Source organism: Symphodus melops (assembly GCF_947650265.1).
Source record: "Symphodus melops genome assembly, chromosome: 17".
In the NCBI taxonomy this organism is placed as follows: domain Eukaryota; kingdom Metazoa; phylum Chordata; class Actinopteri; order Labriformes; family Labridae; genus Symphodus; species Symphodus melops.
Window position 1 is genome coordinate 5,882,133 of NC_136707.1, and position 26,677 is coordinate 5,908,809.

At 39.0% G+C, this 26,677-nt stretch overlaps 3 protein-coding genes and 1 long non-coding RNA gene across 6 annotated transcripts; 2 read left to right on the forward strand and 2 right to left on the reverse strand.

Moving 5' to 3' along the window:
* The first annotated feature begins 1,982 nt into the window (after window positions 1-1,982).
* nfatc2ip (nuclear factor of activated T cells 2 interacting protein) lies at window positions 1,983-25,655 on the forward strand. 3 transcript variants are annotated; one of them, XM_079367142.1, is made up of 9 exons: window positions 1,983-2,726; window positions 22,458-22,550; window positions 22,782-22,842; window positions 22,919-23,036; window positions 23,129-23,209; window positions 23,416-23,671; window positions 23,792-23,936; window positions 24,932-25,053; window positions 25,159-25,655. In XM_079367142.1, the coding sequence occupies exons 1-9, from the start codon at window positions 2,721-2,723 to the stop codon at window positions 25,318-25,320; spliced, it is 1,044 nt and encodes a 347-aa protein (XP_079223268.1). In that variant the 5' UTR covers window positions 1,983-2,720; the 3' UTR covers window positions 25,321-25,655. The 3 variants fall into 3 exon arrangements, with proteins under 3 accessions (XP_079223268.1, XP_079223266.1, XP_079223267.1); XM_079367140.1 differs by lacking the exon at window positions 1,983-2,726 and adding an exon at window positions 21,229-21,330 and having other exon boundaries at window positions 22,452-22,550; XM_079367141.1 differs by lacking the exon at window positions 1,983-2,726 and adding an exon at window positions 21,337-21,503 and having other exon boundaries at window positions 22,452-22,550.
* On the reverse strand, window positions 9,250-10,875 carry nupr1b (nuclear protein 1b). Its single transcript, XM_079367148.1, has 3 exons — window positions 10,596-10,875; window positions 10,343-10,478; window positions 9,250-9,596 (listed from the first exon to the last, which is right to left on the reverse strand). The coding sequence occupies exons 1-2, from the start codon at window positions 10,690-10,692 to the stop codon at window positions 10,351-10,353; spliced, it is 225 nt and encodes a 74-aa protein (XP_079223274.1). The 5' UTR covers window positions 10,693-10,875; the 3' UTR covers window positions 9,250-9,596; window positions 10,343-10,350.
* LOC306838784 lies at window positions 11,893-16,651 on the reverse strand. Its single transcript, XR_013781119.1, has 3 exons — window positions 16,585-16,651; window positions 13,189-13,281; window positions 11,893-12,290 (listed from the first exon to the last, which is right to left on the reverse strand). It is a non-coding gene; the product is annotated as an uncharacterized lncRNA (long non-coding RNA).
* On the forward strand, window positions 15,992-21,051 carry sgf29 (SAGA complex associated factor 29). The gene is made up of 10 exons (XM_079367143.1): window positions 15,992-16,112; window positions 16,655-16,733; window positions 16,812-16,887; window positions 17,004-17,076; window positions 17,268-17,332; window positions 17,453-17,582; window positions 17,890-18,036; window positions 18,132-18,167; window positions 19,083-19,245; window positions 19,580-21,051. The coding sequence occupies exons 2-10, from the start codon at window positions 16,668-16,670 to the stop codon at window positions 19,694-19,696; spliced, it is 873 nt and encodes a 290-aa protein (XP_079223269.1). The 5' UTR covers window positions 15,992-16,112; window positions 16,655-16,667; the 3' UTR covers window positions 19,697-21,051.
* Window positions 25,656-26,677: the final 1,022 nt, after the last annotated feature.

A 26,677-nucleotide genomic window follows, 5' to 3' on the forward strand; every position in this document is an offset into this window, starting at 1 on the left:
GCTTTAATCTAAAATTAGAATTTTTACTGGCTGTCCAAGTAGTTTGTGCTCGGGCTTTTCAGCTCAGGAAAATGATTGTATTATCGTAGTGGTACGTTTGCTTTGAGTAGCAGTTCACTGGCCAGACCTGGCTTGATAGCAGATCTGTTTTAATCCTTTATTTATCAGCCCGTGCAGTCAGGATTGATGTTGGCTTTTCAAAAAAAAAAAAAAAAAAAAAGAAAAGATTACAGCTGACTCAAAAGTCTCCAGCTCTCTGAGCGAATTTAGTGATCTACATCCGTAGACAGCCATCGTGAGGTGAATCTGTCTCTGTGAGAAACACAGGGTTAAGCTCATTCAGCAGCTAACAAATTAGCCACAGGTGCTAACTGTTAGCGTTGATAACTGGACTTTTCCAACCCAATCTTATTCACTAAATATGATCCATCATGGGCCAAGGAAACTAACATAGCAGCGACCGACAGCCAAACAATCTGAACTCAAAGCTTCATTCACACAATTTAGAGTCCAAGGGGAACGTTGTGACAGATATTGCCATTATTTGCACATTTGATACGTTTCCTCACGTGTATTGCTGTCATATTTCTACCCAGGCAATGTTTATATGACTGCATCAGCAAAGTGTTTTTGATGATAAAGCAGGGGAGGCAGTGATCATGTCTCCTTGATGTTAATCTCCGAGCGCTGAGACAGACGTCATATTGGCCTCATTTGTTGCCAGATTGATGGTTTTAATAGTCCGTTTTAATAGGGCAACAAATCCCAGTCTACAACACCAGTTATACTGTGATTTGATTTTTACAGCTTATAAATCTCATTCCAATCCTTCCTTCATGTCTCGTCTGTGTGTGTTCACAGAAAGATTGATGATCGTATGTAAATGTGATGCAACGTGATTTAGTTAGCGGTGTGAGAGAAAGTGTGCCCACACCAAAAGGAGACGACTCAACATTTTCCATTCTCTTAATATTTTTGACTTCTTCTTCACCCCGTTTGGTTTTACATCACGTTTCCATGAAGTGTACAGCATCTCAGCTACACAAATCATACGTCGTTGTTAGGTTGGAACATTTTATCATGAACACCACGGAAAGATTACAACCTTTCCAGCACACTATTTTCTTCTCAAGTCACGTCACCTATAGGTCACTTCGTCTCATAAAGAATATCTGTAGGGCAATCTGACACTCACTCGGGTTCGTGTTCGATTTAATAAAAACAACCTGTATCACGTATCAGATGTCATCTGCTGCGGCAGAAGCAGGATGTTTGATCTTTTCTCCTCATACTCTTCTGACGGGCAGCCACAGACTCTTTTTCATGATATTGTTTTCTAACAGCTGCTAAGATACAGCAACATCTTATCTCTAAAAAAAAAAAATACATCTTCTGTAGACTGACTCGATGGTTGCTGTGTTTTGTTGAATCACGTGTATGTTCCAGTTTGTTTTGTATGACAGACGTATGATCTTATTGATTTAAATGCTCTGACCTTTAAGCTGCACACAGCGTCCATAAACTTCTTTTTGATGCCAACAACGACGAGGAAGAAACGAGAAGCCAGAACCTGAAAAGAACAGAGAGAGAGAGAGAGGGAGAGAGAGAGAGAGAGAGAGAGAGAGAGGGCAGTGAACATTCAGTCAAATTAAAAAAAACAGTGTTTATTTGTAATTTTGAGAATAGAGTGAAAATGTCAAGTTAGCAGTAATTGTTCTGGGTGTAGAGTATGACTTTTTCTATTTAGATATAATATAACACTTAAATTTATACTTGATTTAATTTTTTTAATAATTCTTAAAATTATATTTAATTCTCAAAATATGGGTTAAAAAAATCTCATTTGTAATGCTTTGCACATTATTCCAAGTTTCTAAATATTTCTTCTTTCTCCAAAATATTTGGAACACATCCTGAAAGTTAAATTAAAATCTTAAATTTAATTCTTCATACTTTATATTCTCAACACTGCGTCTTTATTTTGTATTTATTCAATCACGTGTGTGGTTCAGTGTTTGAAGAACAGACGAGCAGAGGCTGAAGTCGGAGGCATTTAAAGGCTGTAAGTGGAAGAAGCTGCTGAAGATGAAGATGGCGGCTTTTAGTGTTTGGAAGGGTCTTGAGATTGAGGCTCTGGAGACAGCTGTCAGTCACACAGTAGTAGTAGTAGGAAGCTGAGGCTGATGGTTCGATGCAGAGGCCTGAAATGGAGAATGAATGCTCTTTGCAGGTACACATGGTGGTTATAGAGTTTGTTATTTTATTCCAGGAATGGAGGCAGGTTGGATAAAAAGGCGTCTGGTGGTCGGGTTTTAGTTGAGGCAGGACATTTAAAGAGCCTGTTTTGATTTATACTTATTCTATACTCAAAATGAAAAAGCTGCTCGCACATATTAGTGGTTGTCAAGATTTTTAGGTTAGAGGCAGGTTGGATATTAAGATGGCTGGTTGAGGCAGGATTTTCAGAGGAAGGCACAGGTACTTCAGGTGTCTGCATTAAGTTTTGTCCTGAAGTTGTTGAAGCGGTTTCATCTAAACTTACACATAAAATATTACTCTTCAAACTAAATTATTTACAATATTTACAGATCCTAACTAATCAACTAATGTAAAGACTATCGTATCAGTTCTTTACACGTTTTCTCAGAGGAGCTCCAGGCTCTGGTTCTCCAGAAACGTCCACATGATACAGGGGAGGATAGACTCCCACCCCGTATGCGATGTCGACATGAATGAGTCCTGTCTCGTCGACAGTTTCTGAGAACGGGCGATCCAGTCGCTCCCACAGCTTCTGCTTCATAAGAAGTCCCAGAGTCAGGCTGTAAGGTCGAAGACGGCTGCAGCACGTCGTCTACCACGGAGTGATAGACGGACTGATACTGCAGCACTGAAAAGTGGTGGATCTTTACTGGGCCGTCATCGAGCTGAGGAGCGATGGAGGGCTGGAGACCAGGGAGCGCGGAGGAGACCGTTGGTAGCTGGTCGGGCTGAAGGGTTGCCTTGGGCCTGAGGACCGGAGCGGGAGAGTCAGCGTCGTGGGCGGGGTGCTGAGGAGCAGGAGAAGTGGAAGGAGGGGCCACGGAGGTCCGCTTCCTCTTCCTGGATGGGTTAGCAGCGGGAGCTGCACGGTGATGGTTTGAGTCCTGGAAGAAGACATCAGACTCCAGTTCAGTTCACAGAAGCATACTTTACAATCTCACAAGAACATTTAAACAGTGTGCAGACACTATTATGTTTCAAGCTGATTGAAGTGTTAAGATTCTCTGTCAGACGTTCAGAGAAGAATAGTTTAGATGGCTTCATTTGTGCATATTTTGTTAAATATTTAATGGCATGTTTCAGGGATGCAGTCTATCAAATAATAATTTATATTCAGATTATTCTACAAGTTTAAAGACAAGACAACAGTCATTGAACTATACACATCGAGCACACTTCATGCAACAGTTAATCACAGTGTCAGTTTTTGGTATCTTTAATGATCTAGTAGTTGACTTTAACACATACTGAACATGAAAATCAAAAGTCTTACCAGGTCGTTCCTGCAGCACGAACATCGAGTGAAAGCTCGACTCTTTCTCTCCGCCAGGCGTGCTGACACTCTGACTGTGGGACGGCCTTCAGGGTCTTTCAGGTGAACAGGCACAACAAGCTGTTACAGCACAGACAGAACAACTCTTCAGAAATACAGTGGATGCTACAGCAGCACTTCATGATGTCACATTAACAGTGTCCTGCCATGGTTCAAACAGGCTCTTTAAGGGTATTAGTAACATTTTCTTTTCTCTGTTAGTCCCTTGAACTCATCCTTTATAAAGCCTGCCAGGGCCTCGTGCCGCCACTTTCCTCCAGTGTGTTCAGTTTAAAAACTAACCAGCTCCAGATTCACAGTGATGAGCTCATTACGTGTATGAATACGAGAGTCTCAAAAATGTTCCGATGAGCCATTCAAATGGATTTAACATTTCTATGATGTCTAGATCTATGATTATTGTTGTCTTACTTTAACAACAGTACCTGCACAAACTGATGACATGGAATAAAGTTCCCCGTTTAAAGCAGTGAAGGCACATTTTAATTTAGACACGTATTGGTAGAATAAATCGTTCACAATAATGACACTTTCTATACAAAGCTACTTTCTAAACCCTCGGTACAATGTGCTTTAGAGCGAAAACAAACTGCTGCACATACTTCAAAAGATCCAATAAAACAAGTCTGTCCTGATAACAGAAATGCAGACACTCCAACGTGTTACTCAATACATGCACTTGTATGCTCTGAATATAGCAATAGGTCTTACAGAAGATCACAGAAAAGACAACGATCTTGAACCCATGTTCACTTTTAGGACCATTACACACGTCATGAGTAAGGCTAAATCACTCCAGGCTCACAGGAGCAGGAGAGGCAACCGATTATTCAAGTAGAGACTGAAGCAGACCGAACAATCAGTCAACTAATTCCTGCATTTAAAGTACATCACTTCTGTTATCAGTGCGCCAGTGAGGTAAAGAAAACATCTCAGTATTCTCTGCCAGTTTTCTTTTTTTTTTGAGGGGTGGAAATAAAAAAAAAAAAAGTTTTCATTGAATAAATAATCGCCTGATGAATCGATTATTAAATTAATCGTTCGTTGCAGCCCGACAGTCAAACATGGTTCCAGCACTGGCAGCTAAGCGTCCGCTCTTTGGGACCGTCGTCTTCTTGAAGCTAGATTTCCTCAGGTCCAGAAACTATGTGACGCACTGCAGCACAGTGCTGAAATGTGGCTGTGTTGTGTCCACACACTTAGGGTATTGAGTGTCCAAAGAAACAGGATTTAACTACCTCTTAACTGTGTGTTTCTTTTATCAAAGACAAGCCAAGCACAAAGGAAACCTAATTATAAGACGAAAGGGGTAAAGTTGGCTTGTTAAAGTTTCAGTTAAAAATAAAATAATAAGGGTAGGTGTTTTTTTTACAGTATGTCTGACTGGGTAACTTCTGTTACAAAAAACCCTCCTCAACGTGAACTTTACTTTTTTTTTGTCACTGCAGGCTCTACATGAAGGAACACAAAGCCTTAATCTGAACAGGATGTGTTTTCACTGGGAGACACAATGAGATATACTGTAGATTAAGTGAACCACACACACCTGCACAAACACACACGTATCTTTTTTCAATGACAAAAAAACTAATCATCTGTGGTCCCTTTTGGCAATCCTGAAGACTAGTTGCTAGGCAACCAGGGAGTTTCTAAAAAGCACCGGTATCTCCTCTGCAGAGGGGGGAGGAGGGGGAGTTATGGTGTGTGTGTGTGTGTGTGTGTGTGTGTGTGTGTGTGTGTGTGTGTGTGTGTGTGTGTGTGTGTGTGTGTGTGTGTGTGTGTGTGTGTGTGTGAGATAGTGGCAGAAACATTGAATTGAGTCCGTACGGTGAAGCTGCTTATGCAACAACACAGTCTTGGAGCTGATGAGTGGGATCGCCTCTATAAATATTCCCGATCCCTGTTTTCCAGCAGCACAGCCAAAATCCCCTCAGGCTGCAGGTGTACGAGGGATTCACAATCATGCTGCTTCTGCCTTTTGTTTGCCAAAAACAACAGAAGATTTACTGAGCAGCATCAGGACCAGAGTTTGCCAAAGACTCCGAGCTAATTGGTAAGTCGGGAATAAACATGAATTAATCTACGAGCACTGCTCAGATCACAGGAGGATGTTCATTATTTGAAAACCTCCTTCACAAACAAATACTTCAACTGAACACATCCTATTTGTCCTACTGTCGTCATTTGAGCGCCCGTCATCTGTTCTTCTCCCCTTTGATCACGAGACAGTCTTCCCCTCTGGCTTCCTTGACATGAGCTGACAGATACCAGTGCAACACCTTCCCTCCTTCTTCCATTTGGTCTTGAATTTCTCCTCTCTATTGTCATCTCTCACGTTTCATCCCTCAACCAAACCTGTTGACAGAGAGATGCTGGACGTTGATAAATAGAGATTTACATCAACTTCAGAATTAACAAACTTTTTTTTATGTCACGTCTGCTCCTCCGTCCACATATATTCACATGCTTTTCTCTCTCACTGATGTTTCATGTTAGTAAAACGGTGATCTCGGACAAACAGCGAGACAGAAAAAGACCGCAGTGAACAATAAAACACATCATCCTGAATACATGGTAAAACAAGGGAAACCCTAGGGAAGACCCTGAGAGTTCATATGCTACCGTCAGCGATTTTATTGATTTTAAATTGTCTGGGGAGTGTACTGAAAATGGCATATTTGCAGGAGACCAACGTACTTATTATATCTCTCACTCTTACCTCAGGGTGCACAAGTATTATATTTGAGGAGAGAGAAAGAGAGGCAGGCAAGAGAGTGCAGAGGCGCCCGTGCTCGCAGCAATTTTATGAATAAATGAAAAATGAAATAAAAACAGGAAGGAAATATAATGAAATCAGGCTTTATCTTTGCTTCAAGGGGAGATAAACTCTTTTCCTGTGGTTCTCTGGTAAATAAACAAAATGCAGCTTCTCATCTGAAGGGTTAACAATTCAGGTTTACACTTTTAATTCAGCAACTGTCTGCAGGAGAGAGGCAGCCGCACAACACTAACACAACTAAAAAACTAACGGACGGACGGACTCACAGAAGGGACGGCGAGGGTTGAACAACAAACAGAGGGACAGAGGGATAGATGGACTAACTGAGGCAATGACAGAGGGACGGATAGATGGTTGGATGGTCAAAGTCAATCTCAAATATCTGTTGCTTTCTTTTATTTTCATATTTTTCCTGAAGCAACTGTAAGGAACTTTTTTGTTATAGGTCTTGGTGGAAAAAATATAGAAAATCAGAAAAAAAAGACAAAAAAAAAGATTTTTAGAACTAATAGGGGTCAGGAAAATTGTATCTTATTTTGAATGAACTCCTAAAGTAACAGAGGGTAACAATAAACCAATAATCTCCACAGTCTCCCAGCTTTTATTTTTCAAATACTTGTTCAAATTATTAAATTATTTAGCGCTATTTACTCTTGAGCGTCTAACCTTTAAGCTGCGTCGTGAGGCTCAGTCTAAGCTCTGCAGTCTGAGGTTGTCCTTGTTACGTAACCTAACACTGTTGCATAACTTTTCCTTAAACGCTGCAGTTCTGACACAGCAAAACATAAACTTTCCAAATAAACACACAGCTTCACTTTGACTCTCGATTTGCTTATAAACATGCATTTATATCAGTTTAAATGAAGCTAGATCTTCTGATTTATTTGCTCCTCTGAGGGTGAAAATCACAACACACTTTTATTCTGTTTTAAACCCACCATTCTGCCATCAGTGAAGGCTCTGTTTTGGCCTCTGGGACTTTGACTGTTGCTGCCCCCTGCTGGAGGAATCTAACGTTATACCCTGCAGGTGAGAATCAGGGCAGGGTACTAGGAACAGGTGGAGGGAGACTAAGATCTGTTATTCACAGCTGAAGTCTCAACCAACAGCAGTCAAAGCATATTAATATATATATATATATATATATATATATATATATATATATATATATATATATAAATTTACCACTGTGTAAAAGACTAACTAAAAAGTAGGTGTTGTTGATTGGTAGTATTATTTTACATATGCAAGCAGCAGTGATGAATATACACTAAAAGTGTTAAAGTAAATATTTATATCATGTCAATCAACTTGTTGTTTCAGCTTTCCTTTTGTTAACTTTCATGAAACAAATATTTCTTTTTTCTATTTCTTTTTGCTATTGCATATGAATTTTAGTTAAAATTATTAAACTATCAGATAAAACACAAAGTATGACCTCGAAGAACCTGTGAAATAGAAAAAATGTTAAAGTTCAGTAAAATGTATTGCTTAACTTTAACATTTTAGTGACCCAATCTGCTCTACAACACAGAAACAAATGTTTCATTACCCTTTAAAAAAAAACAAAATTATAACACAAATTAATCAAAGTTACAACAACATCCAATGATAAAAGCTTTAACCCTGAGCTAGTTTACTTTCACCTGAGTTAGCTTACTTTCACCTGAGTTAGCTTACTTTAGCCTGGGTTAGCTTACTTTATTCTGAGTTAGCTTACTTTAGCCTGAGTTATCTTACTTTATTCTGAGTTAGCTTACTTTAGCCTGAGTTAGCTTACTTTAGCCTGAGTTAGCTTACTTTAGCCTGAGTTAGCTTACTTTAGCCTGAGTTAGCTTACTTTAGCCTGAGTTAGCTTACTTTAATCTGAGTTAGCTTACTTTAGCTGTGCTCGACATACACCGGATTCGGCCTTTATTACGTTATAAACAGCTCAAAGCAACTCATATTGCTTGTCTGAGACACAATGCACGACAGAGGTTACTTACCTTCAGTTACGATGTTTTCTTACTTCACTGATACGGTTCATTATTATTTTAATCTTCCTCATCTTCCAGTTTTTGGCGCTTTGATGTCTCCAACATGATGACCATCAGGTGTCACTGCTGGTTAAGCAGCAATATGTTTACGGCCGTAGTTGTATAAACCAATCCATAAACTGTGTGTTACCCTTAAATTAGAAATCAAGAAGTTTCTTTGTGGAACCTCATCTTCCATATTTGCATCAATTGACCAAAAACTGATGTAAGGTTGTTTTTTTGTCTTAAAAGAAGGTCAGGCCAGACAGCCAATCAAATCCCTAAACCAGCAATACCAGGAACCTAACTAACAACTTAAAACATATTGAATCGTGATACAAATGATTTTATGAAAAATATATAGTACTAATTGTTAAAGTCTACATTTGACTTATTTTCACACAATGTCTTCTGTTAAAAAAAAAATGTTAGAAGAACTGGTGGCCTCTGCTTTATTTGTGTTCCTGCTTATTAGCTAATTGCATTCAGGTTTCAATTTTATATCCATGTCCTTTTAACTACTTTTTTCCATTAAGTTTTACTTCCCTCTGATCACTACTATTGTTTTATATTCTCTTTCTATCCTTTCGTCAAAATGTAGCATCCATTCGAATAGGTTTTCCTTGTTAACATTTCTTGAATTGAATGAGCTATTTAAACAAATGTATTTGTTTTTGTTAAAGTCACTTTTATCTTTTAGTCTTCCTTCTTATATACCATATTTTTAAATAACTTAGACTTGATTTTAATATTTTTTCCCAGATAATCTATGCCAAAAAATGTCCAGCCCAACTATCCAGAACTTTTTCATTCAGTGTAAAAGCAGCATTTGAGGGTGGAAGAACAACTACACAGTCAAGTCATTTAAAAGACAGTTTTAATGGTAAAAAATATTTTAAAAATACATTGAAAAACGTCAAAATCACCCAACTGTCGCCGCCACCACCACCACAATCACATGTGCAACATCGTGGTCCAAACCAGGACCCATCCAGTACACCACGCTACTGGTGAGTGCTTTGCAACACCTTCAGGCGCTGGAGCCACAGTCCACTGCCACGCAGAAGAACTGAATCCGTGGGCTCCTCCTCACGCCCAGGTTAAACCTTGCCTTTGAGAGCTCGGGGACACTCCTGCCTGTCTGTACATCTCATTCTGTCGCCAAGGAGGCCATGGTCGGTTTCCGGGTTGAGCCATCCGAGTCGCCCTGGATTAAAGAATTACAATCCTTATAAATGACGATTAAAAAAAACTTAAGAGTTCTTTTTTTTTAACATGCTTGCCTGCACAATGCAGGCATGTCTTGACTGATGTGTGTTTTGATTCTGTACTGGTCAAAGCATGAAATATATTCAGTGATTCTGCAACTGCCCTGATCACAAGTTAACCACTTCTTTCAATATAAAACCAACTCTTGAGTCAAAGCTGGGAAGCAGCCGCTCACAGCCAACATACCATTTACAAGAATACATCCTCAACCATAACATCTGTCTAAACACGCATCGAAGCATTCAAATAATTATTTACACATCTTGAAAGTATTTGAAACTATTCAACATCACAGGGATTTTAAAAATAATTGGATGAATTATATGGTAAGAAGTAGTCTTCAATAGTCACACTTAAAAAAATCACTTTATTTTTAGTTACGTTGGATAGCAGCAACGAAAACAAAATCTGTTTTTAAGTTGTAACCAACCATTTGAGTGGTGTGGAGGAGGAACAGTTTCAGGGGGAGGATACTTAAAGAGAAATCTGAACCTGGAGGTGTCAACATAGTTCCTCGTGCCAAATGTCACTCAGTGTTTTGACAGTCTGACAGTGCTGAGCAAATTCTATGGTTCAGTAATTTGTGAACCAAAAAAAACATCCGCAGTTAGATCATAGTAAAATTCGGCGTAAAGTAAGGAAAGGAAAAAATGTAGGGGGGGTTTAGATGAACTTAAGCCTCACCTCAGTCTTCATTCCTTGGCTTTCTTCTCCGTGTTCTGGAGTTTCTCTACTATTTTGCGCTCATGTCCGCCTGGGTTGGGTCTGTTGGTGTTGTCGCTGGCCTCCTTCTTTGTCCTGCCTTTACGGGCTGAGCCTTCTGTGAAGAGGAAAAACAAAACAAACCATGTCAACAAACGAACTAAACAAAATACATTTCATCCAAAGCAAGTGAGGTTTGCAACGAAGTGATGGTGCAATAATCACGATTTCTCACCTGCGTATTTATCGGTTAAGTTGTAATATTCATACTGATCGTAGTACTCATCTTCAAAGCTTGAAGGCTTCAGGTTTTTCACGTCGACGTGACTCATGATTGTTTTCTGATTTGTTCCAAATAAGTGCTCTTTTTTCAGAAACAGTCAAAAAGTTGTGATCAACAAGCAGCAATCGTCGTCTTCGTCCTCTGTCTCCTCTGAGAAGAAAAACAACTTATTTTGGATGAAGTCTTGGAGAGTTTTTATAACGGGACATGCAGCTCCTCCTACACACAGACACGCCCTCGACAGGTCTCCTCTTTCTCCTGCAGAAATGTTGCATCAGGCAAAGAAAACGTCACGTCAGCTGAAAGTTACTCTGATTGTTCAACAACAGTGATAAAGTGTTTTTAGGTCATGGCCTCTGCAACGTTTGAGGGAGCCTATAGGCCTTTTTGTACCTGAATCTGCTTCTACTCAACTACAGACGGAAATATTACTCTTTAAACTATTAAACTGAAAGCCTTATTACTTTACAAGATTTTGACACAGAAAACAAAAGTTTTTAAAGTACTGTTTTATAATAAAATACCTAAGAGTAGAACTATGTATCTGAAACCATACATTGGATAGATTAATTATTGAAAAAAGCAACTATTTGAGGAATGGTTGAGTTCTTCTTTTTTATAAATCATGTCAACACTCACACAATTTTTTGTTTGTACTAATTGCTTAATACTATCTATAATTGCTTAATTAATATGTGCTTTGTTAACCTTCGGTACAAACCATATAACGTATATTTGGGCCAATTCTCAGCCCATATTAATACTCAGAAAACATGAAATAAATGTAAAATTCAGACTCTGGTCAGAGTGTTATGTTTGACCCTCCAACAGAGTCTGACCTTTTTTCTGTAGCAGATCAGGTTGTCCATGTTTGTCAGCAGCTGCACACATCTCATAGCCCTGACCTGATTCAGTGTTTGTGCACGTGACATGATCGCCACGAAAATCCGGTCCAGTGTTTGGGTGTGTTCTTATCTCTTTATTCAAACGCCTCGTGACATTTCCATGTAAAACAAACTTTGGACGGAGTAAAAAGTGTGCAGAGACATCAGACAGTGTTATCTATACAAGCTGCAGCTTTCTGCTCGCTATGTGAAAGCACACAGAATTTGATGCACTATTTAAGTGGGTTTGTTTAGTTTCATTATATATATATACAAAGTTAACACTGAACTTCAGTTGTCTCCAGCTAAATGAAGCAACATTTTGTACGAAATGTCCATCTCAGTTTTAGTCCCACGTAAAAAAAACAAACATGTTTATCATAGTTACTCAAATGAAACATACAGTAAACTACCCGTAGCTTTGGGAAAGAAATCAGAGTTTGGTTCACAATCCATAGATTTTCTAAACATGTGTGATACGTATTACTGTAACACTGTCTGTTTTCAGCCTGTTTACGTCAATGGAATTAAAGATGTGAAAATAAAAGTTTCCATGGAGCAGCTTCAAATACAAACACTGCAAAAGGGAAATGTGTCATAGTCATATGTTCAAATCCGCTCACTCTTTTATCATCACCACTCTGTAATTACTGCCTCCACATCCTCCATCCCTTGACAGTAAAACAAACCTCATATGTTACAGTGAGTCACGGGAACTCCGCATACAGCCACTGCATCGCTCTGCAGAGCTGGAAAGCATTTACTGCAGCGGGAAAAAATACAGCAGGGGGAAGAAAAAGTTCACATGAGGTCACTTTAAATAGAACCAAAACAATACTGCAAACAATGTTAGAACCACTGTTAAATCCCTGAAGTGTTTTCATCTTGATGTAGTTAAAGTCTCACAGTAACCAGATGATCTCAGCTGTATAATATATCATAACGTCCTGCAGTATTCTAATATCAGTGTGCTTCGTGTATTGCTGTGAAATTATAGGACAAAGTATCAAAGTGAAATGAAAGCAGTATTCTAAGTTTTATGTGTTGGGATTTTCAAATTAAAAGTACACAAGTATGTTCCGCTTTGTAATAAAGCTTCGCAGTTAGTACAGCAGTAGCTTGAAGTTATTCATGTTTTGTTGTAAAGTAAAGCAGCATTGTTGCTTCATTCAGTTTAAATGTTGTACTTAAGATATAAAAGTATTCTAAGATTCATGCAGTTTAAGAATAAAGGCCAAAGTACTCTCAGTGATATCTAGTTAGAGTATTACAGTGACATTAGAGCAGCTTTGTGAAACACAAGGAGTTTAAGTTTTATAGTACATATACAGATAATAAATATTATACAGATATTAAAACAGTGGAGCTCAGTATAAATTATTCCTTGTGTATGGTTCATTTAGTGATAAAAGAGTTTTAGAACCAACTTAATCACATTTATTATATTGAGAGATATTTCTAACAATTTAAGCCTTTCAATATTCAGGACATTTAAGGCTGAGCAAAAGTACAACAGTGGTTGTTTTGAAGTGTAATAAGAGTATTGTTTGTGTTTTAAAGTCATGGCAGTCATGTGTCTCTCCGGTCATCATCAACCTGTGACTTTGTGTTTACTCTGAATGTGTCACAGTGTGTTTCTGGATTCAGCTGGGTATGTATACCTCGTTCTGCAGAGGCTCGTTCAGTGAAAGTCTCCCCCTGCGAGAGCGACGTGACTGTTTGCAGGCAGGAAAAAGACGTCTGAACAGGACGTTCTGCTGAGAGAGAGAAAAAATAAACTGAGGCTGCAGGAACATTTCCCTGTCTGATCAAACACAGGAGAAAAACAGGCTTCGGAGGAGGCGTTTTATGACCACCTGCCCCCTGCTTATGCCTGCTGCTTTATGAAAATACACAGAGAGCTTTTTGCTATTCCCTATATTTCCTCTGAGTACTGACAGGACTTTCATGTTTATCTGCAGTTCATAAGTTTTGTTTTGGTCTTTGCTTCCTTTTCCAGCAGTGATGAGGCTAAGCACAGTAAATATTTGAAGGAGTATGAGCCAACGTGTCTGAGCTGTGAAAGTGTGCCTTCAGAAACTTGGCGAGTAACACACACACCCAGTGAACAAACAGTGCTTTTAATCAGGTGACAGATAAGATATCAACCCCCAGTGTATCAGCTTCATGGTCTGATTCTCACGGGTGAATATTAACCTTGTTTTAAATAGGTCATGCATGCTCAAAACATCTTAAACACTCAATGCAAAAAAAGTTTGATGCTTGTAATCAATTAGGCTTTTAAGTTCAGCCTGAAGTATCCAAAAAATGTAACATTTTCCCTCTGATGCTCCCCTCCTCTGAAAAAGAGTTTGCATACTTTCACTGGCAAAAATATGATGCAGTGCAGGAGCTCATGAGTATACTTAGATTAAAGAAGTGATGCATTGAACTAATGGGTAAGGCTGAAAATCTTTGGGTATCTCAAGATTTCATTTTGATTCTTGAGGTCACAATTTGATTCATGGAGTCAAGGTCTATTTATGAATTAGTACATACTTCAGGATTTAGTCATTTGTGGGACTGGCTGAATTTCTCGTTGCTCTATTTGGCATTCTACTGAGTTAAAAAATAAAACGTAGAAGAGAAAAATCTTGAGTCGATTCCCCCCCCCCCACCTCTACTAATCCTGATGAAGTGTCCTTCTACTGGAGAAAATGTGATGTAGTGCAGGAACTCATGGGAGAAAACATGTAATTAGAATTTCTCCAGTGGAGAAAACATGATGTAGTGAAGGAGCTTATGTGAAAAAACTTTATTGATTGAATTTATGGGCGTCTTTCCATCGGACATGTTGTGATTCATTGACATTCAAGTGGAGAACAATGCTTCACGGTAAAGGATAGCCTTGTAGTTGAGCAAAAAATTAAAAGCTCACTATCAGGTGCGCAAACACCACACTGGCTTCCCAACAAGCTGAGAATAAGTTGACCTCTAAATAGTGCACAGTGTATTTCTATGACAGAGTGTAGCTGTTTGAAAATCTGTGTAAGAAAGAAATTTAAATTTTATTGAGATTTTCTTCAAACTGTGTGCAGTCCAATATTTTCTGCAGGCAGTAACTTCATTGAGTCTTAATTTCACCACAAAGTCATTGCTCCCTGCCAAGGAACAGTCAGACACATGAACCCAACTATACTACTTTGGTTTATTGCAGATTAAAGAAAAAGATATAATATGTGAATCAGTGAGCTTTGGAGATGCTTGTAGGCAACAATTTTCTTCCACCGGCCAGAGCCAAATTCGGCAGATGGTTGATGGAGCACATAAGAGAGTTTTTTTTAATGATCTGCTGCTCGTTGTGACTTTACTGTCACTGTCCTCTGAGTCCAAAATTGAATCTAGACCATTAACTTAGCATTTTTGTTCCTTGTATCTGAAAGAAAAAATCCCTGGAAAACTAAAGATCTAGTCAAACTTTTGGTTCTTCGACAAAAAGACGAAGGACTGTCCTTTTTTCTGTCTCTGTGTCCAGAAAATAGCCAAAAGCAAGAAAATGCCAATGAGTTTGATCAGTTTATCTAAGTGTTCAAACTACTGATTTATAAAAACACCAGCAGGGGAATGTGCACCATACGAAGCGTTACAGTCATAAATCATTAGCTCAGTGGTTTATCTGCTGTCAACGTATGATAGCAAAGTTTGTACATGGCACCTGGGACAGGTCAAAGTACCGACAACTTTTCTTTTGAAGTTCATGTGCACTAAATGTCAGCTTGAAATTAAGCAATCCTTTAAATTCACTTATCAGCTGCAGTTTTACTTCTTAAAGCATAAACAACTTAATCCACAGGACTTTTCTCATTTCTGTGTTTTTAAGAAAGACTCAGCAGATGGTATCATGTTACAGAGAAAATATGCAAAGCAGTAATGTTTGGCTGGATGTTCATTGTGAAGAAAACTAACTCACTCATGAAGAAACTGTTGAAAATTAAGTCAAAACATTTCAATGTGTATTTTTCTAAGGACTTTCATACTTTAAAGGTATAGTCCTAATTAATCCCCTGAATAGTGTGCTGTTATACAGTGGTGAAAAGTTTGAAATGTAAAGATTGTTTGTGCTATTTTTTAATCTATACTCTTTAAAGTAGAATAACAATAGCATTTAAAATTTAAAATCTTCCATTGTAGAGAAAAGATATGCATTATGGGCAATTTTATTCCGACGTTGGGCATGCCAACCTTTTATTTACCTTGAACCTATTGGATTATGATTGTCTAATTCTTAATTTTTTTAAATCGGAATTCAATATTGAAACAAAAAATGAATTTGAGTAGAGGTATAATGTGTTTGTAAATTTAAACGGTCAAGTTTATTCGAGTATCTCAAAATTCAAGTCTTGTTTTTTTCTTTTAACAACAAACAAGCGAACAGCGTTTACATTTTCTAAACCTGTAGTTCCACACTCCGTCCAGCTGATGGCGATGTTCTAATCTGGTGTTGGGGGGAAGAAAATTACCAACTTCCTGTAAACACCACCGAAGAAGAACTCGCTAAACTGCGTTGATAGCAAATCAACAATTAATAAACAGAAAATCTAGCAAGGTAAGCGTTATAAAATGCCCCGCTGTTAAAAAAGATTATAAACTCGATTTAAATATGTTCATGTGGATGACACATACGTCCATGTTCTTTTGCTTTAGTCCATATTGTTGAGCTAACAACCTAGCATACGTTAGCGTAACACCGCTAATGCTAAAGTAATTAAAGCTTCACACAGTCTCATTCATTGTTGGTATGAACATTAATGTTCTTGTCAACCTTTCTTACACAACATGACAGTTACCCCACAGTCTCAACCTAAAATCTTCTCACGTTGATAAAATAAACAGAATCCCATTCAGACATCCATCAGTTCAGGGATTAGTTTGTTATATGTGTGCAGTCAGATCCAGCTGGACTCACTTTATTATTCAATTTTATCCTCTACACACATTTTATAAACGTGTTTTTTTTTGGGGGGGGGGGGGTTCTTCTAGCCACACTTATCTAATAGAAATGAAACACACACCCTTACCTTCAAAGTGTCATCCCTTTTTCTGCAGTCTTGTTTGTGTAAAACACTGTTCTGACGAATCTCTTTCCAGGTAACTTCAGATCATGTCAGGGGATACTAAGATAGCCGAGCTGCTCACAGAGCTCCATCAGCTCATCAAACAAACGCAGGTGATGTGATGTAGACAGTTGTAGACATGTTGCTATGATTTTTACATCCAAATAATCACTTTCTTTTTCCTTTTTCAGGAGGAGAGATCCCGCAGTGAACACAACCTGCTCAACATCCAGAAAACACACGAGAGGATGCAGACGGAGAACAAAAGTCAGTCACAAGAACACCTTAAAGTCTTCCTCCATTGTGTGAGGAAGACTGCAACTTCTATTTCCAGTATTATTTCTGAGTCATTTCATTGACTTTGTGCCTCTTGTCTAATTCAGCTTCCCCATACTACCGGACCAAACTGAGGGGTCTGTACACCACAGCCAAAGCAGACGCAGAAGCAGAGTGCAGGTGAGGAGCGCAGCACTTGTTTTTGGTGCAGGAGGTGTTCAGAAACAAACTGGTCAATGAGAATCCTGTTGGAAAAAATATAGAGACAAGAGCTCTGATCAAGTAAAGCTTTATGTAAAAGTCAGTTGATCTCTGTCCATGGATGAGGTTATCACTTATAACTGTTCACGTAATTCTTTTGTGTCTCACAGCATCCTGCGCCATGCGCTCGACAAAATAGCAGAGATCAAGTCTTTGTTGGAGGAGAGGCGAATAGGTATGTGTGTCATGAACATATTTGTGTTGCTGTTACTGATTTATGCAGAGTGTGTGTTTTACTTTCGAACTATTCAGATTTGAATTATGTGTATGTGTTTTTTTTTCTTTTTCATTGCAGCTGCTAAGATGGCCGGAGTTTACAGCGACAGCGACCCTCCCAGAAAGACGATGAGGCGCGGCGTCCTAATGACGCTCCTCCAGCAGTCGGCCATGACGCTCCCTCTGTGGATCGGAAAGCCCGGGGAGAGGTAGCTGCTGAGGAGTTTCTTCTCTCATTTTTTATTTCTCACATTTCAGTAAGAACGTTTGTCCCAACAAGGAATGATCATACACATCGCAGAGTCATCATTAACATCGCTACGTTTTTAACATACCACAGTATCCTGCTTTTTTTTACACTATGTGCCAATCATATTAGAATATAACCAGGAGAGTTGAGTTTATGATCAGCTACACAAACAAGCAGATCATCACTTTGTGAAATAACTTCTTGAACAATGAAGAGCTTCTATGATGCAGATACAAACTGATCAACCGTCTGTCGTTTTGCATCAGCCCCCCTCCTCTGTGCGGGGCAACTCCAGCCAGCAGCGACTACGTGGCCAAGCAGGGTGACAAGGTGGCAGCCAGGGTGAAGGCCGTGGACGGAGACGAGCAGTGGATCCTGGCTGAGGTGGTCAGCTACAACCACTCCACCAACAAGTGAGAGCACACAGCATGACCCCGTCTTCAAAGGACTCCAACTGTCAGGAAGGAAAATTCCATCTGAACTGACTTGTCTTCACTTCTTTCTCCAGATATGAAGTTGATGATATCGATGAAGAGGGCAAAGAGTGAGTTCATGTTTCTCATCTTCATGATTCACCGTGAAGCGTCCCTGTTTTCAGCCTCCAACCTTTACATTGTTTTTCTCTTTGTGTTGTCCTTAAGATCTTTTCAGTTGTAGCCTGACAGTGTCACAGTGTTCAACAACTGGCATTTTATTCTGAATACTCTCTGATCTGTGGGTAACATCAGAGCTCTGGTGGTCCGTAGATGCTTGTTTCTGTCGACGGGTCACAGCAAGTCGATTTCTAGATCTGAAAAAGAGAGTATGAAAGGAAATCAGTTTCAGTTTCATGTCCTTATTCCCTTTTCCAAGCTGTAAGGATTCCTACATGATAAAGGGAATGTTATTTTCCTTGTGTGTTTGGAGCAGGCAGAACAGCCATATATCACAGCCTGCACACTAACTCTGCTTAAAGAGCCTTATATCATCATAATTATATGAACATGTTTTTTTTTCAACACAATTTTAGAGATATTAAAAAAGGTGGAAACATTGGTAAAATATTGATTATTCATGAAGTGAAGTGAAAATACAAGAGGTAGTAGTGTTTGCTCTTTACGCACAGATTTTTAGAGGAGTGAACTGACCTCAAAGTCTGAATATTGTTTAATTTGAAATGGAAAATGTGTTTGGCTCCTGGTTTGACACAGACAAGACATGTCTTGATTACCATTTCTTTTTTTTACATGATTCTGCTGGTTGCTTGAATACTAGTTCTGACCATAGACTGTAAAAAGAAGTTCTGACATCTTTATTTGTGATCTCTGAGATGGAGCACATTCATTTTTTACATTTTATACACATGTTGTCGCTACTTTGACCTGTCCCTCCTTTAGAAAAAATCTCTCCCATTTCTAGGCTTAAATGTCTGATTGTCCAAAAAAAACTTCAAGTGTCTAAAAAGTGTGTGTGTTATCAGGAGACACACTCTGAGCAGACGGCGGATCATCCCTCTGCCTCAGTGGAAGGCCAACCCGGAGACAGACCCCGAGGCCCTGTTCAGTAAGGACCAGCTGGTGCTGGCTCTCTACCCCCAAACCACCTGCTTCTACCGGGCTCTCATCCACACACCCCCTCACAGGGTGAGACTCAGCACTCCGCTTTGAAGCACAGAAGAGGCACACATTTAAAAAAACAAACAGTGATGAATTTTACTCGTTTGAAAAGTAAAGAGATGTATCCATCTTCAATATTGTATATGGATGTAAGGTTAAAAAAAAGTATGAAGGCTGACTTTAAAAGAAAAGGTTTGATAGGGCTGATTTCCCCTCTGAGACAAGTCCATAGCTATGATTACGGATTAAAAACAGTAAACAGACACTTCCTATAAATCTGTTAAAGCCTCGAGAGACTGTCATTGATCAGTCAGACCCGATGTATACTCCAGAAAAGTTAATGTCTGCTTTGTTTTTCCAGCCACAGGACGATTACTCGGTGCTATTTGAGGACACGTCGTACGCCGACGGGTACTCTCCTCCGCTCAATGTGGCTCAGCGGTACGTGGTCGCCTGCAAAGAGAACAAGAAGAAGTGACCGATGACTGGATGGCAAAGACGCACGCACTGAGGGACGAAGATGAAGCCTAGTGGGGATTATTGTTTCACTTTTAAATGGCCCTGATTTCCATTTTAGTGGGAATTGACCATTTGAAGTAATTGTCCAATCTAAAGTCGGCCTCCCAGCAACACAGGATATCTGTGTGTCAAACCATTTGGAGCAGATCCACAAGAACAGAATGTGTTCTTCAAAGTCAGCACCAAGAAACACTACAGTGAACTAAAAGACTGAACGACTCGTAAAGAAAAAATGCTGTTTCTAGTCCATACCACATTTTAATTCAGAATACCTTTCTGAAGAAAATGAACCTGAAAATGAATTTTGACATTGTTGCTGCACAAAGGAGCAGCTCACTATGGAGTCTCAGGAGTGCCGTCAAACCAAAATGAACTTGGGGTAAAACAAGAGCATACATGTGGAAACAAAGAGAGACAATTAAGGAATAAGTTCAGAAAAGTATTTTGAACAAAAAACCTCTTTATTCAAAAGCTAGATTATAAAACTATTTTATTAAAACTCTTCTCTCTATTTTTCCCAGAGACCTTTGCTGTTTCTGAAAAGCCAAGCTGTCAATCACATGGCTTCCAGTGGGTCTCCACGTCCCCTCTAAAAGTATACTGACCATTTAAAAACACATTTTAGAAAATCAAAATAAATTTCAAGACATTTCCGAAATAAATATTGAAATAAACTCGTACTGTATTTGTTTCGTTCATTTGTTCCTCTTTGTTTGTGACACTCCTGTGACTCCATACGTCAAACCTGAGACTGATATTGATGCAGAACGATTCGAACAACTATGGGACTAGTTCAACCATGTTTTTTTGTTTTTGTTTCTTCTTTAACTCTGAAGTCACATTTTGTTCTCCTGTAAACAGCACAGGTATGACCTCATTCCCTGTATATTCCCTTTTCTTGTGGATGAATCAGTTCACTGAAAAAACTTCTAGTCGGAAGAAGAGAAACTCCAGCATCGAGACAGTGATGGCAGCTCTTTGGTAATTTTGTATTGAATGTTAATTTTTTTCGTACAAGGGTTCATGATTATTCTGTAAACGTTTAGACCTGAGTGAAAGACTGTTTTATACTTTTGTTTATTCTCTTGACACATTTTAATCGACAGTTTGATCATTCTGATCAGTTAACTTACAGGCAGCGGAGGAATATAGATTCCTACTAGAATCAAGTCCACAGAGGAGGCTCTTCTACTTTGCTTCAGTCTTTTTCTTTTCACTACATCTTGAAATGACTGAGGAAATGACTTTACTTTGACCTGTTCTATATTTCTCTGGCAACTTCATCTCTTACTTTACAAATAAAGATTATTTTTTTACAAAGAAATCATCAGTTTAAACTATTTGTATCAGAACGGTTAAAGTAGTGGAAATGATTTAAAATACCCTAATAATAGCCTAAAATACCTAACTAAAAAACAAAAATTTGGACAAACAAAAATTTAAAATTATATTTTCAATGCGGTGTTTTGGGTTTCTGTTGTACCTGAAAGCAACACCAAACCACTGCTGAAAAATATGTTAGAGATTCATGATGTCCCACGGTCCGTGAACATAGCAGCAGCGCGCGGAGAAGAAATAATCATGGCTGAAGCGGTGAGTGTCAAACAGATCTGCTGCTTTTTATCAATGAAAAACGTCCTTTATCAGAGTGTGAGATCTTTAAAGAAGTGCTATGGCGTTCAAATCAAAGTGGCTCCTCACAGATTGTGAACACTTTGGGTCAGAAAAACAACGTTTCTGTGTGATTAACCAAACTAGCATCAAAGGTAAAACGTTAGCTTCGACATGTAATTCGTTTAATCCGTAAAATGTGCTTTAATAATAGTTCATGAATTAAAAAAAGACCATTAGTCAATGAACTGGTTGCCCGATTGCTCTTCACTTTTAGTTTTTATCATGTTAGTAAATCACTTTAAACTACAACTGCAACCATGACAACACATTTACAAGATGTGAAGCTAAATGAAAGTAAAACAAAAGGCGTGCTCGACTGTTCACAGACAGACAATCACAGAGCTGGATGAGTTTTCTTTAAAAAAAAAAAAAAGTTACATAGGAAATGTGCATTAGAGGGGGGTAGTGATACAAAAAATATTTTTATTCAAAAAATAAAGATTTGTGATGATCAAAAATAAGTTAAAATTGAGGAATACTGAAGAATTAAGTTAATATATGGGAAAATGTGGAATTTAAAAAAAAGCCGTGTCACTTTTGACCCATTCTGTGCATCAAAGTGTTAAAGTATGGTGCTAAAAGCAATGCAGCCTTTTGTAACATAAATAATCAGATTAATTCATGAACGTCAATGCTCAGTGGTTAGTTCAGGGACTGTAGTCAAGATTTACTGTAGTTTACTGACCACTGGGTGAAGGTTGAATTTCGTTGAAATCATTTTTTTTCCAACAAACTTTGAAGTATGTTTATGATTAGCTGCAAATACTGATTACATCAACTCTCAATTTAAGAAACCTTCGTACCTGGTGTGTTTAGAAAAAATTGAAAAATCTTCATCCTGTATTTTTTTGTGTTCTTATGTATTTAGAAATAGAGATTTCAAGACATTCAAAAGTGTTGCTTAGTTTTACAACAAACTGCAACGACAAGTCTGAAGGATTGTGCCAACACACATCAGAGACCATTCATTTTCATATAGGAGATATATTATAAGCAGCGGTGGAGTGCAGCTCACCTCTTCCTGTGTTTCTGTTCTCCAGATGTCTGACAGTGACGTTCAAGCTTTGAAGCCGCGACCCAAACGCAGACGCATCCTCGACCCTTCAGCTATCGTCCTGGTGCCTGTGTACTCCAGCAAGGTACACAAACAGGAAGTGGGTGGGGAATAACATACGTATATGTTACGGCCTGCACTGCTGATGGAAGACCGTTTGTGTTGATGGATTTGATGCTTTAATATTCTTCATTTGAAACTGTGTTTTGTCCTTTAACTCTAGTTCAGTCACAATCAATTCGTAGCTCTTTGGAAGATGCTGTATGGATTATTGTTTTGAACGTGTGCTCTATAATTTGTGTGTTTTGGTGCTCAGGTTAGCAGCAGTCTGCAGCTGAAGCCGACTAAAGCCGTACTTACAGAGCAGAAAAAAACAGGTAAGTTTTCAGCAACGATAGGTGAAAGCAGCGTTTGATTTTCACCCTGAGGTTAATTCTGTTGTTCTCCTCCCAGACGACAGTGCAGATGAGAGTTTGTGGTCACAGCTTTCATCTCAAGGGCCGTCGGCAGCCATCACCACCCTGAGTGACTCTGAGGAGGAAACGGAACATGCAGAGGAGAAGACACAGCAGTAAGTACACATCAGGTAAATCTGCTTTCAGATGTCTTTGTCACAACAACGGGAATGAATTCATTCACAACAGCCTCCATCTTTTATTACAGAGAAGCAGTCCACTGCCATTCTCCTTCTCCTCCAGACAGTCCGGTCAACAAACACTCGAGACAGTTCCTGAAGAAGATCAGGTAAATGAGTCTTAATAATAAAAGTCACAAGCAGAGAGACATCCGAGCACGGTAATCGACTTGATAAGAAAAAACACTGGAGCAGAGATAATTGCATTAACATATATTGATAATTATAGGGCCGCCCATTTTAGATGATTATAATGATAATAATTATGAGAAGAATGTTCAGTTTATAAATGTGATGATGCTCATGTGTCCCACAGTGAGATTGACAGGAAGCTCCAGGCGGTAAACTCCTTACTGTCTCCTGAACCTCAGGGCAGAAGGTCACAGCGACGCCAAGGAACCCAGTCTCCAGATAATGATGATGATGTCATCATAATGAACCCAAATGATGATGACTGTGTTGTTTTGAACACAAACTCTGAAGTTCTTAGTTCCCCGTACAGCTCGTCGGTCAGGGAAATCCCCCTCAAGGTCCGCTGTCGGACAGAAATCCACAAGATCCCGGTGCTGTCAGTATGTATACACACACACACACACACACCTTTTAGTTTAACAACATGAACAGACCTGCAGCAGAGGCCGTGAAAAGTTAGATTACTCATTAAGACAATTGTATCTGTTCTGTCTTTTTAGACGACTCCATTAAGTGAAGTGGTGAAGCAGCTGTCAGTCATCTTGAAGGTTCCTCCTCCTCGCCTCCTGCTGATGAGGAGCGACGTGGAGCTTCCGACAGACTCCACGGTCAGCGAGCTCGGCCTGGGCATCGCAGATATTCTAGGTGATAATAATGTTATTTATTTAGGGCTGTTTTATTTATGAGTTTGTAGAATCTGAATGATTTTAATTCCATATTTATTGTGTTCATTTATTCTCTGGGATAACTGATGCACTCTGATAGTTTGACCACTAGATGGCATCAAATCATTATCAACAAAACTTCTTACCTGCTGCTCACAGGCAGTGGTGAAGGGGTTTCCTTTGTCTAGTACAAAGACAGCAGATAATAACTGACACAAGACTCACAATACCCTTGTGTTAAATTATTATTTTAAAAAAAGTGCATTGAAAGTTTCAAGATGTTTACTCAAAAACAAAATTATTATACACATTCTTTGTTAATTGTGTAAAATAAAAAAAATAAAAATAAAAACAGGAAAAAAAAATATTTTTTCTTACTTGTTAAAAAACTAATTGAAGCAAAAATTAAGTTTTTGTTGGAAAATTGGTAAAACTGAAACCATTGCTTGAATTTGGGTTGCACAGTGGTGCAGCACATAGTGGTTAGCACTATTGCCTTACAAGGAGTAGGTTCCTGGTTCGAATTCCGGTCAGACAGGACAGAGGTTCCTTGTGCATCCAGCTCCCTCCAACAGTCCAAAGACATGCTGGTTGTGTTGATTGAAGAGTGTAGAATTGTGTGAGGGTGACTGGTTGTCTGTTTTACATGTCAGTCCTGTGATTGACAGGCGAACAGTGCAGGGCAATACCCGCCTCTTGCTCAATGACAGCTGGGATCGGCTCCAGCTCCCTGCGACTCTGAACAGTAAACGCTGTATAGATAATAGATGAACTCAACCTGAGGGGAACATTAAGGTTCTGCACCATATTCTCATCTGTCCTGTAGTTTTGGAAAATTATCTGACAGGACCCTATCGATGGCCACAAGCCCAGCGAATCATATCAAGTTATTGAAAGATGGAACAAGCGCAGTCTTGATGAGTGACAAGGCGGAAGAAAAAGACTGAACATCTCTCCTCGCTTGTGGTTGTGCAGAGTGTGACGTCATGGCGGCAGAGGAGCACAGTGGAGCAGGCAGCAGCAGCGGCAGCGGCAACATCACAGTGAGGCTGCAGAGCAAAGACAGGGACGCCTCACAGGAGTTCACCCTGCACACAGTTCGTAATTCTTTGTCTTTTCCTCTTCATCCACAGCTATGTGTGAGCAGCAGTAAACAAACAACATTGATGTGTTGATCTGTGTGTTTTTTTTTTTTTTCTCAGGATGCACCGTTGGGCTCCATCTTCTCTGTGTACATGTCCAACATGTCAGCCGTTGAGCAAAAAAAAGTTCGCTTCCACTTTGACGGCTCCAAAGTGACTCATTTCCAGACACCAGCGCAGCTCGACATGGAGGACGGGGACATTATTGAAGTCTGGATTTAACTTGAGGCTCTCTGCTGAATCAGTATTGTAAATAAAATGTGAACTGATTTAATATTTCATGAGTTCTAAAGATAACTTTATTTGTCAAACAAATGGAAGCGGTTAGATACAAATGTAATTCTATTTTTAAGCACAATTAAAAAAAGAAAAATGCGTTTTATGTGATGTAGTTCTTTCTGTGAAAGTTAGAGCTGGGAGCATGGATTGGTTGTTGAATGTCCCTCTTGAGCTCATTGCTCTAAACCTCTGCCTCATTTTTTATTCAGATTCCCCCCCCCCCCCCCCCCCCACATCTCAGAACGATACTTACCAATAAATTCAGTTTTTAAAAAGGATGAATTTGGTTGTGGCTGCATTTATACTTCCCAAACACAAACTCAATTTAAACTTCCCTACCCATAAACTGTTTATAGAAATCATCACCGTTTTTTATGCAAACAACCTTTGCAGGTGACATCGGGTCAGAGTCCAATCAAAGGTTTGCTGTTTTGCTTTCTAGAGTATTTGCTCTCACTCACTAACCCGCCCAGAGCGATCTCCAAGACCAGACATCCATTGATCTTATTCATGTTATTCTTTAGTCAATGAGTCCTCACACCTCCATCTGTCACTCTTTCTCAAACCTCTGTTTGGTCTTATTCAATGTGTCCTTATTCTATTAATCTTACTGCAGTCTTTTGTTACGGGTGTGAGTCAATTTAAAATCTCACACTGAGCAGAATTTACCTTTGTAGATCATGATCAAAGACCAGTCAGGCATCCTGAAAAAGTCCCACACTAACACAACTGTCTGCAAATTAGGACTGACAACTACTTCATATTTTGCAAAAATAAAAATGTTGTACTAAATCAGAACATTTGTTAATATATTTACGTCCAAGAATGAAATTGGCCGATAGACCATGATTGGCCATGCTGCTCCTTTGTGTCTGACGTCACTTTGCTTGGCTCCTGTAAGTCTGTGTGAGGATAAAATGGGAAACAAACTGACAGTAATTCTGATTATTTCACTCCTGTCCCTGTCCAGGACACACCAGAGATTTTTCTGGTTAAATGTGTATATTTATGTGTGTGTATATATATATATATATATATATATATATATATATATATATATAGTGGTCAATGGTCAGGTTATTAGCCAGTCAACCGGTTTATCATTACAGAGGGTCATTTTGTAGTTAGATAATCAGCATTGACTCGTTAATATACAAAGTGTACTTTAATGTTTGAAACTGTTGATTTCATTTGAAGAACGTGTTTCTGAAAATGTGTCAATCTGTCACAGTATAGATTGTATAAGCTGTTAATATAAATAAAGAAATGTCGATGTACAATTTAAATACAACTGTTAGAG

Bases quoted from the DNA above. Each gene is read 5' to 3' on its own strand.
- sgf29 (XM_079367143.1), top strand. From the start codon at position 16,668: ATGTCAGGGGATACTAAGATAGCCGAGCTGCTCACAGAGCTCCATCAG. The intron at 16,888-17,003 runs GTCAGTCACAAG...TGTCTAATTCAG, and splicing joins GATGCAGACGGAGAACAAAA to CTTCCCCATACTACCGGACC. The intron at 17,333-17,452 runs GTATGTGTGTCA...TTTTCATTGCAG, and splicing joins GTTGGAGGAGAGGCGAATAG to CTGCTAAGATGGCCGGAGTT.
- nupr1b (XM_079367148.1), bottom strand. From the start codon at position 10,692: ATGAGTCACGTCGACGTGAAAAACCTGAAGCCTTCAAGCTTTGAAGAT. The intron at 10,479-10,595 runs GTGAGAAATCGT...TCCTCTTCACAG, and splicing joins CTTAACCGATAAATACGCAG to AAGGCTCAGCCCGTAAAGGC.
- nfatc2ip (XM_079367140.1), top strand. From the start codon at position 21,253: ATGTTAGAGATTCATGATGTCCCACGGTCCGTGAACATAGCAGCAGCG. The intron at 22,551-22,781 runs GTACACAAACAG...TTTGGTGCTCAG, and splicing joins TGCCTGTGTACTCCAGCAAG to GTTAGCAGCAGTCTGCAGCT. The intron at 23,937-24,931 runs GTGATAATAATG...GTGGTTGTGCAG, and splicing joins GGGCATCGCAGATATTCTAG to AGTGTGACGTCATGGCGGCA.